Raw genomic sequence first — 10,710 nt, forward strand, 5'->3', positions numbered from 1 at the left:
ACGCAACCATAATAAATCTAACGGTGTTATTTTCCAACTCAGGTAATGAAATCACACATCATGGAGTCATACGTCATGCAGCAGTCTGAAGAAGTATGAGGTATAAAGGGATACACCATCCTGGGTACACCTATCGCTCAAACATTGACATGATATCACACACGGACTGAGCCCCACCTCTCAAACAACTCATGCTTTCATCTTTAAGTTTTACTTCCATGCTAACAAAGTGAATACCCTAAAATATACTCAAGTATTTCCTGATTAAATAACAGATGATGGCAGCCAGTCTTTGCATGTTATTTTAAAAAATTTAAATATTGACTATAAACAATCCTCAATATTATTATTTTTTTCATCAAGTATAGTTAAACTACCAACATGACATCACAGTTAACATTAGCAGCCACAGTTAATGGGCTCAAAACATATATTAGTGACTCTATTTGTCCTCCAAGGCTGTTGGTTTGCAATAGATAGCAGTGAACTTCACAATCCCTCCAGTAGTGTTTAATCAAAGGTTGATTACGACATCTGATGAAGGCCACATTTTGCGTTACAGACATCAAAAACAAACTCTACAGTGGGGAAAAAGTATATGACACATCCACTTTAGCTCTTTAGTTGTAATCTCGCATTAGAAAGAGAAAGAGACAGAGACAGAGAGCAACCACCTGAGGTTTTTGTCACTTCAAAAGGCACCTTCATCACTTTTAACCAACTGGAGAAAAAAATTATGCACCACTGTGCTGAAAATTAAGTATAAAACCTTTCAAGCATTCTCCACAAATTATTTTTCAGCCTTGCATCCAAAAGCTCTTTCAAACTTACAAAAACATCAATGAAACCACATTTTAACCTACAAATAGTACAAAATCTATTCACTTTCTCATAGACTTAGCTTTATGTACACATCTTTGACCTCTCTGCAACTTTACATTCACATTATTCAAAACACATTCCTCAGTTCAACCTGATTTTTAAGAGAACTATCCAATCCCAACAGTCCACCGGCAAGCCCCACCCTCACTGCTGTTAGGGTGGAGGTGAAGAGGCATAGCGGAGAGCCCAGCAGGGACACACAGGCTCCCAGTGCTCCAGGAATGAGGCAGGACCTGAAGAGTGACGGGTGGATGGACAGTGAGGGGAATTCGACTGGCCCTAGCGGAGAGAGGCAGCTGGAGTCTGCTTTCAGCCACAGAGAAACACGGGGCAGAACGGATTGAGCGCAACACGGCATCTTCTGCTAAGGAGGAGAAGAACAGAGCAGAAATAAATCACTCACTCTTAAAGATCATCACTGCTGCCTTGGCTCATTGAAAGCTCATCACAGGCAGTGTCATCATTACTAAAAGCACTAAAATGCAATGAGTCATACAAATTCGAGTCTGTCCAACAGAGCGTGTGCCCACCCTTACTGTCTGTGTCACTCGCAGGCCTCAGTAAGCTCTTAGCATGCTTGTTGCCTGCTTGTGTCGCTCGTTTGTAGTATTCAATCGCTGTGCTCAGATTCTGCTGCACCCCGAAGCCGCTCTCAAAACACTGGCCAAGGAGCAGCAGGGCGCTGCTGTCCTACACAAAAATAAAGTACACATTAGAGTTCTGCGTGTAAATCTAAAAGTAGACTCACAAATAAGAACAAGGACTCAAACAGATATAAGCAGAGAAATGAAGGTTTACTATTGGGTCTCAGTCAATAACGGTACGTAACTCAGCTCTGGGACATTTAGCTGGCCTGTATCTGGAATGTGATTTTCAGCAAAAGTAAATAGATGTGTTATTTTAAGACAACATCAGTAGGGAGGAGCATAACGTATAAGTAGGGCAGGTGAGACACAGTTTCCTAGTAAAGAGTGACTGTGATGTTACACTGGGAGGGGTGCTGAAAAGAAAGCAATGAAGCTGTAAATAAAACCCTCGAAGCATCTAGAAGGGCACTCACTCCGCTCTCTGCTGCCATCTTCAGGTACTGCACGGACTTGCTACTGTCTCTCACAGGCTCCTGAGAGTAAACCGAGGCCAGACAGACCTGCGCCTGAAGAGAGGGAGAAAGAGGGGAAAGGTACGCTTCTGTGAGAAAACACGAGCACCAGGTGACAACAAAGGGCCGTTCAATATCACCCACTACATGGGTTCCAGTTGTAACCTGGGCTGTATGGCAGAGGTAAACAAATTATACACAGTTTGGAATGCACAGAAAATAAACTGCTTATCTCTTCATGTTACACACATACATAAGTCCAAGACATGCAGAAAATAGTGCTGTCCTGTGTTTCAAATAACAGTCGTCATGAAGTACTTTTAACGAATCTTCGTAATCGTAATTAATCAAAGCCATGATCCTACTCAGACCCCTCCTTAAGAGAGCTGGGCTTCCACATAACCCTATTCACAGCTTTCTACGAACCACCAGAAGAAGAAAGTTTTGTTTATCAAAGTACAGTTCAAGTGTATTTTGATACTCTTGGAGTTAATTTCATATTCCAAAAGCCCATTCTGTTTTTGGTGACAACTTGCCAAGGTATGCCAAAATTTTAAATCCAGAAGAAAAGGAAATAGTTTGATTAACCTTTAATGACACAAAATGATAAGATATATGACTTTAAAGATTGATAAATCAATAACTCCAATTGGCTTTTGTATTTTGCCATCAAATCAGGCTTTTTGCAAACGATTCACAAGCATTCAGTTTTCTAGCTTCCTTTTTTTTGGTGAGGCTTTTCTACCTTTACTTTAACAAGAAAGTAAAGTTTATAGTTTAGAAAACTTTGAGGGTATTTGGGAAATGACATGGTGCTAGACCAAATTACTCGCCCAAACAGCAACACTAGCTTCTCATTCAAGAGTTTCTGTTTTTTTCCTCTTACTTAAAACTTAATGTTCGTTAGCAAGGACTTTGAAATTATCACCTTAATCTTCACAAAATCTTTCAAATGTTTATTCATACAGCTTTATGAGTTTTTCAGGCAAACAGATAACTCAAAAGGTTGTAGATTCAAGATGAAAGATGGTTAAGTGAAATGAAATACTGCAATGAAGTGTTCAACAGGGGGGACAAATTTTGAAGTTTTGCTGAGTTGTTTTTGCTTGCCAGTAATAAGGGCTGATTAGAATTTAACTGAAACCATTAATTAATTTTTATGTCATTAACCAGAACAAGTATAAAATTCTTTTAAGTTGAGGGCCTCTTATTTAATTTTCCTTCTGTGTACTTTTAACTTATTATTGATACCGTCTTTGTACTTAGTGACTTTCCAACAAAGTGTGCTCAGTCAAAAGCTCTTTTCATGAGATGAATTTACAAAGTGGATGTTTTGTGAAATTGTGATTAGTATTACAATTATTTGTCTATATTTGACTTAATGTTTTTCAGAGATGCAAAGTTATTACATAAAGAGAGGGGACTTTCTTTTTTTTTTTTTTTTTTACCTCGGTGATCCCAGCTGAAGCCGCCTGTTCCAGTAAGTTGATAGCTCTGTTCAGCTCCTCTAAACTCTGCTGCCTCCTGCTGGTCAGTAGCAGTTTTGCATAGCGATACTGAGCTTGTCTGTGACCTCCGGCTGCTGCCTGCTGGTAGTAATACAGAGCCTTAAAAAGAAAACACATGAGAACACAGTTAAAGCCAATTGTTGATGACGAAGAAGTGTGAGATCTCTTGGATAATAATCTTAATTCTCACTTTCTTTTTGTCCTTTGTGACTCCTCTGCCTTTCTCGTAGCACACACCCGTGTTAAACTGGGCCTTGCTGTAACCATGCCGAGCTGCAGCTATAAAACATACAAAAGCTTCTTCATACTTCTCACTTTTGGCATTCTCCAGACCTGTCGAAGACACAGAGGGATGAAGTCTACATTAAGGAGACTATATAAAACTTGATTTGCATCAAATGGAGTTTATTACTCATAAGAAGGAATGTGCAAACAAAATTTAAGGTCTGACAGTTTTATGTAAGTATTACCCATGATATTGAGGACAACAGGAATGCTGGTGTCTTCCACATGTCTGAGGTTCATTGCTGCTCCTGCCAGCTTCTCCTCACCAGACAGCATTCCCTAAAAACAAACAAGGATCAGAGACAGCAATTAAAAACTAGTGACAAGTCCGTCAGCTTGTTTTGTAAAAGGCATACAAACTGAAGGTGGTAGATGTTAACCTTGTCTTTTGCATCTTGTTTCTCTATGTTGTCTCTGTTGTCATCATTCTGCAGAGAACAGGATGCTGACTGAAGTGACTCCTCTGTTGGAAAGGAAAAAACAATTGTTAATCCTTCAATTCAGTGAAGTCTTAATGTTGCCAGAGTCACAGGAAAAAATAACTGATAAAAAAATGTCATTTACCAGGACAATTTTGAGCAAAAAACAAACCAGGTAAAGAAGAATCCTGGTTTAACAGTGCCCCCTGTTGGTCGGAGATGGAGTAGGTGACAGCAGCATGATGGCCTTCCTGACTGCTGCTGTGCAGACTGGGGTCACTGCTGCTGCTATTGCTGCTGCTGCTGGTTTGAATAGCAGGCTGATCTCTGCTCTGTTTCTCTGGGAGACATGCCACTTTCCTTCCTCTAGGAAGAACATCACGTCTCGACACTAGAGGAACCAAACAGATAAAAACACAACCAAGTCAGGTTCCAGAGGGAAAATGGTAAGAGCATGACAGCTACGGCTGATGTTTACATGGTAAGCCATCAGTTGGTCACTGAGGCAAAGGGACTCACAAGCCTCTAGTAATATGTGGTAGCCACACTTATGCAGGGTTGAGGGTGCTGTCAAGGCTCCAGGGGTAGGACTGAGCTCAGTGCCTGAAGAAAGCTGGGAGTGGATCCTCCTGCAGATCTGCATAAAGAGAGCTGCTGCAGCTCCCTGCAGAGATCACAGCGATACATTTAGACAGTCCTAACCTACTCTGAGTGACTTATAAGTTTGATCTATACGGAACATGGTGTTTCTTAAATAACTACAAAAGGTCTCAATGTGCCTGATTAGTCAACATATTAGCACCTTATTGGCACTTTAAGTGTTAAATTGATGCATTCCATACATTTCTAATGATTTTTTAATGAAATAACAAAAGGAGCATACCCATCCCACAGCATCAAGAGCAGTGTAACGTGGAAGCTCAGTGTAGTCGAACTGAAAGGTTCTTTGTTTCTTCCTCCTCTCTCCATCCTCCCCCTTCTGAGAACTAGTAACACAAAAACAACAAGACAAAAGAATAAACTGTATTTCTCTTTCGATTACCATCCATTGTTTTAAAGATTCACAGAGTTTTTGTGTCTTTCAGGCAGATGATCTTATTTCAGCTTCTTCACTGAGCTGGCTCGTGCTCACAGCAGATGGTGCTGGATGATGAAACCAGCTGAAAGGGAGGCAGGAGAGCCACAAGCCCCAAACAGGTTCAAAGAAAGGCTGAAGAAGCCAACAGGAAGTTGTTCCTATTGAAACCATTAGCATGAACTTCAACACAGAAAAAACAGAGATGAAATGAGACACTAGCTTTCTCAATCTTGTTGCCTGGAGTTGTGAAGAGTACCTGCTGTCAAAGGAGTGCCTAGAGGTGGAGAGGACAGTCGAGCTGTTGATGACCTCATCCTCCACATGCTGGCTCTGGGACAGTCTCAGCGGGACACTGCCTTGGCAGCGATGCAGAACTGAGAACAGAGACAACACAAAAAAAGGAGAATCAGACACTGAGGTCCAGTGGTTTCCTCTCTGCATGGTGCAGTTTTAACCTGTATTTGTAGACAAAGTATGCAAATAAAAATTGTTTTTGGAGGTGGTTTTGAGCCCATGCAGTGATTTGCACTACAGAGCCATGTCTGTTATTATTCAGTGCATCATGAGGGTCCCAGAGATCACAGCCACCTGGTTCTGACCTTGTCCCTATTCAGAAGTGATTTCCCCAGGGTTTTATAAAACATTTGATGATATCATGATCTGTAGATAACAAAATCTGCAAATCTTAATGCAATGCACACTAAGGAACATTGTTTTATTATATTTTAAATCATTTCTTATAAAATCTCTCACAGGATGGTGAACCCACTTTTCCTATTTTTTTCTTCTGAGAGTTTCAGCCTCTTAGTCTTTGGGATATTCCACTGTGTTTTTTTCTTTGCCCCAGGTGTGATTCAAGTAATTTTGTAACTCTGATTTATTATCTTTGATTTCTATCTAACTAAAAATGGCTTTAATAAATTGCAAACCATCAAAATCTGTTTTAGTTAACATTTTATTCAGCATCCAAACCTTTTCAGTAGGGGGTCTGTACACTTTAATAACTTATTGGCATAGAATGGCATAATTTGATATCAAACACATAAATATGGACTTTTAATTCTTTGAATCCTTCTTTTCAGCTTGGGCTGAATTATTTTCTTCACGGTAGACAAACATCCCAGTTTTAATCTGTGTCACTGTGCATATTATAAAACTTATTAGCATTCATTGACCAATGAAACTGTGTTAGAGAATCTTTGCAAACTAACCTAGTAGTAGTTTTTCCTATTACATTTAATCCAAACTGAATGAAAGACCTGTGGTAAATCTGTAGAAGTGGCAGCCCATGTGTACCAAGGCCATACAAGCTGTCTGACAGCAGAAAGCAGGGCCATGGCCTTGTGCAATCAAACGGTTACCAACAAACAAAACATTGTTATCTGCTCTGTAAACTCATGTGAATGTCATCACTTCAAATACTGTTGGGGTGATGTAGAAACTAATGTGTTGTTTTGCAGTTAAACAGTAAAAGTTGTGTACACTGATCAGGACAGTAAAAATGAACTTACAGTGACAACAACTAGAAATACACAAACAGATGAATTTATCCACTTTCCTGCAGAGTGTTACTTATTATTCTCCTGGATAAGCGTGAAGGTGTTTCATTTAAAATGAAAGGTTGAGTTAGAGTCTGAAAGTACGTCTGCTATTTCAATGTTTGTTTCAATTTCGTGCTGAGGTCTGTAACAGGAGCACCCTCACTGCCAAGGACCAAAATACACCGGTTCATGGTGTCAGAGTTATGTAACATGAATTTTCTTTTGCACGATTAGCCCTCACAGTGTAAAATGAGAACCACAACAAACGTCGGTCATCTGTTAGAAATTCCGATCATTCTCTATAAAAAATAAAAACACCAGAGTTTAAATGTTAAGTGATTTCTCTCACCTCTCCCAACAAAGCCGTGAACCCTCCACATGTTAACGTTTGGACCTCACAGCAGGCTTAGTTTAAAAGGTTTCCATCAGGAGACACGGTCAGGTCCATGGTGGGGTCCCCTAGGCCCGTGGATGACGGGACACCGCAGATGTTTCTTCAGCGAGAGGTAAACTGTCACGAGTTATGTCGGTAGAGCCCCAACCGGAAGTTCCTCAGGTGACGCAACAAAGTCAGATGGAGGAGGTGGGTTAACTGCATCACAGTGCCCCCGTGTGGTACGTATTAGAAAGAGAGACGAACCTTACTGTAAGTACAAGTAGTTCTGTTTTTAGTTAATTAAAGACATGTAAAAAGGATACTTGGAAAACAAAATTCTCAAGTTAACAAGTTCATCAAAATTATGTGATTATAATTAACTTTAACTTTTAACTTTAAATGATGTAACTTAAATATAAAAGTATCTTAGCCTAGTGTCAAAAGTCATTTAACTGAAATAACTTAACTTAAGCCCTCAGAGCTATTTTTGGAGCTTTTGGAGGCAAGTGTGTGTGTGTGTGTGTGTGTGTGTGTGTGTGTGTGTGTGTGTGTGTGTGTGTGTGTGTGTGTGTGTGTGTGTGTGTGTGTGTGTGTGTGTGTGTGTGTGTGTGTGTGTGTGTGTGTGTGCAACTGTTTACTATAGGTTTCAGGGTTGGGTGGGCATGTCTTTGTTTTTAAATGCACTGTAAAGCACTTTGCGTTACATCTTTTGTATGTATGAAAAACATGTTATAGATAAAGTTTTGATTGATTGAACCTTTTCTTTAGGTAACAAACTCGGGCTCCAATACTGGTTTGACTACGTAGCCTCAAAATGATCTTACTGCAAAATGTCTTTTGGAGGATGAAAAGAATAAGTCTAATTTTCTTTGCCTCATGAGAAATCCTTGCTTAGTAAGTTGTATAACAGTAATATCCCATGTCGCAAAGTTGTAAGCTTTTTGTATCAGAGATAGTACATCCAGATTTTTAGAGAACAGTCTAAGGACCTGGTCAATAGAAATATGGTTTGGGCTGAGCATAAATCTTTAGATTCAACCAAGCATCCACATTTCCTCCATTTTGTCTGTCTCTTCCTCCAAACCACTGGATATTTTTCAGATTCAGAAGCTGCTTGTTGGGATCTCAAGGATTTGCCCAAACCTGCTTCAGGAGATTTGATGCTTTTTATGTATGCCTGAGAAAATGGATCATCATCTCAAATTTCTGTGAAAGCCTGACCATTCAGGGATAGGGATTCTGTTTTTTCATTCGGATAATAGTTCAGAAAGGTGTTTCATTATGACCGGGTTGGTCAACTCTCTGTCTTCATGTTTCTCTTTATCTGGTATGATGTCTCTGCTGACCATCACTTTAAATACATCCTGTTCCTCCAGTCCTGTCTTGGAAGGTACTGAGGCAAGGTAGGAAAACATTACGGTGGCAAAGATGTTGGAAACATGAAGAACAGGTTTCACTGTTTTGATTGTTGCATAATAACACAACTCTTGTTGTTTAAACTTGGCATTCGTCAACCCTCATAAAACACAGAGTTTTGTTTTGGTGATGTTATTTTTAAACAATTATACTTAATGTGCTTGGCAGTTAAACTCTTTGTTATTCATTTGTTTTTATACTCTTCTAAATTTCAATTACACCTGATTGTAAAGAAACCAAATACTCACAGGTGAGGTAGTTCACCAGTTCTACTCATCATCAACACTTACGTACTACTTATGATTGATAGCACAAAGTGACGCAACTGAGCACTGTGGGTCTGAAGGAATATATAGATATGGACAGCATCAAGGGAAAGGTCATTGAGTGCCATAGCAATCCTGCTTAACTTGTCACTCAGCAATGAGAGGTTGTCCTGTCCTCCAAGGGGGGCAAAGGGGCCTACTGACCTGAGGTGTGGTCTGCAGGTATCAGTGACACAGAAGAGTACAGAAATTCCATCACAGTTATGTTACTTTTTTCAGTTATTTATCATTGATTGCTACAATATTGTGGTACCACAAGCTATCAGTCCACTTACAATGAGTCTGGATCACTACCTGACCTGTCTAAATTTCCAGATTTATGATTTATACTATTCAATGTCTCAAACAGAGGTATTTATCTTTTGTATGTTTTTTACCTACAGCTGGGCTCTTGTCATTACTATTCTGTCCCTGTCCAGAGAGCGACAGGATGAAGGGACACAGCACAAATGATAACAGTGGGGCTTGTGCAATACGTTTTTAATCCATCAGATTGCTGAGTGACAGGTGGAAAGGCAAGCAAACAGGAAATGAAAAACAGGCAGTGAGATCTAGAAAACACAAAAGAAAGATCACAGCAGAATGCAAAGATGATGACCTAGATAAACAACAAAAAATGATGCGGTGTGCGTGTGTGTGTGTGTGTGTGTGTGTGTGTGTGTGTGTGTGTGTGTGTGTGTGTGTGTGTGTGTGTGTGAGAGAGAGACGAGGCAGATGAAAAGCTTGTGACAGGTAATCATGTGAAAGTAAAAGACCAGGAGACAGGGCTTGACTATGATGCCTTGATGAGGAACAGGTGAGAAGAATATGGTGAAGAGATGGAGCTGTGCAGAGGACACACAGGGATAGCACCCAGAGACAAGCCCCTGATCCCAAGATCCACACTTATGGACTCGGATTTTAAACAAAATGGGGTTTCGGAGTGTGCAGAGGGGTTGGTACTGTCCCAGTTTTAAAATCATGTGTGTGAGGGCTCTGGTGTGTATGTTGAAGCTGGGAGAAAATTACCAAGAAGCAGATGGGAACAGGCAGACAGGTTTATGATTTATGGACCATTTAAAACATACTTGCAGGTTTTGGTAGTTGAATAGGGAAGCAGGTAAACCAGATACTGGAAACGGTAAGTAACTAATTATGATGTCAATAAGAGAGAAGACTAGAAAGTGCTTATGATATCTTGAGTAGTGTTATACATTTTTGTAACAACTGAGGTAACTTAGCATTTTACCTAGTCTTATGATGTGTTCTTGCACAGTCTCAGGTTGATGTATATTTGTCTGGCAGATGGAAGGGTAGCTCCTGTCTCCAGCTTGTGCCTGTGAGGTCTTTGACCTTGTGTAAACTTTCACTAAGTTTCCCAGATCCATGCTCTGGTTTAACAGCCACATACTTGAATATCACATCTCAATGAAACCTGACACCAGCTGTGGATTGAGACAATGGTGTCAGTCATGTTTGTTGGCCAATTACTCTTGGGTGTTTAGTTAAACTTAACTTCTGTGCAGGCATAACAATGACTGTAATAAAACTGTATAACTCCCGGATATCGGGGCTCATTCTTTTAGGACAAGCGCTGCATACCTCCCTTTTGATAAGGATAAATGCTGAACTGAGAAACAACTTCTCTACGAAAATTCTTGCGAAGAAAACGACCAAAGGCTGATAAGGAAAATAACAAAGGCACAAGGCACATTAGCAGATTGGGTGGAGATTATCTGGGAATTATGACCAGGAAAAGTGAGAAAAGTCCAACTTCTGAAGAAAAGAAGAGGTTGGAGCC

The 10,710-nt window shown here is 40.1% G+C and overlaps 1 protein-coding gene across 5 annotated transcripts; it reads right to left on the bottom strand.

Annotated features, from left to right (window-relative positions):
- Positions 1 to 291: 291 nt before the first annotated feature.
- On the bottom strand, positions 292 to 7,374 carry dele1 (DAP3 binding cell death enhancer 1). Of its 5 annotated transcripts, none has more exons than XM_074674513.1 (12): positions 7,162 to 7,374; positions 5,528 to 5,645; positions 5,077 to 5,179; positions 4,713 to 4,857; positions 4,339 to 4,584; positions 4,155 to 4,237; positions 3,960 to 4,053; positions 3,680 to 3,822; positions 3,430 to 3,588; positions 1,943 to 2,035; positions 1,419 to 1,572; positions 292 to 1,243 (listed from the first exon to the last, which is right to left on the bottom strand). In XM_074674513.1, the coding sequence occupies exons 1-12, from the start codon at positions 7,190 to 7,192 to the stop codon at positions 990 to 992; spliced, it is 1,623 nt and encodes a 540-aa protein (XP_074530614.1). In that variant the 5' UTR covers positions 7,193 to 7,374; the 3' UTR covers positions 292 to 989. The 5 variants fall into 5 exon arrangements, with proteins under 5 accessions (XP_074530614.1, XP_074530615.1, XP_074530612.1 ...); XM_074674514.1 differs by having other exon boundaries at positions 293 to 1,246; positions 1,413 to 1,572; positions 4,366 to 4,584; XM_074674511.1 differs by having other exon boundaries at positions 293 to 1,246.
- Between the last annotated feature and the right edge of the window lie 3,336 nt (positions 7,375 to 10,710).

This window comes from Halichoeres trimaculatus, unplaced genomic scaffold (assembly GCF_033239565.1).
Source record: "Halichoeres trimaculatus isolate MK-OKI-2021-1 unplaced genomic scaffold, fHalTri1.1 fHalTri1_scaffold_7, whole genome shotgun sequence".
In the NCBI taxonomy this organism is placed as follows: Eukaryota; Metazoa; Chordata; class Actinopteri; order Labriformes; family Labridae; genus Halichoeres; species Halichoeres trimaculatus.

Coding starts and splice junctions, on each gene's coding strand:
- dele1 (XM_074674509.1), bottom strand. CDS start 7,192: ATGTGGAGGGTTCACGGCTTTGTTGGGAGAG. Junction 5,646..7,161: donor TCACGGCTTTGTTGGGAGAG/GTGAGAGAAATC, acceptor CTCTGTTCTCAG/TTCTGCATCGCTGCCAAGGC. Junction 4,858..5,076: donor CTCTTGATGCTGTGGGATGG/GTATGCTCCTTT, acceptor TGATCTCTGCAG/GGAGCTGCAGCAGCTCTCTT.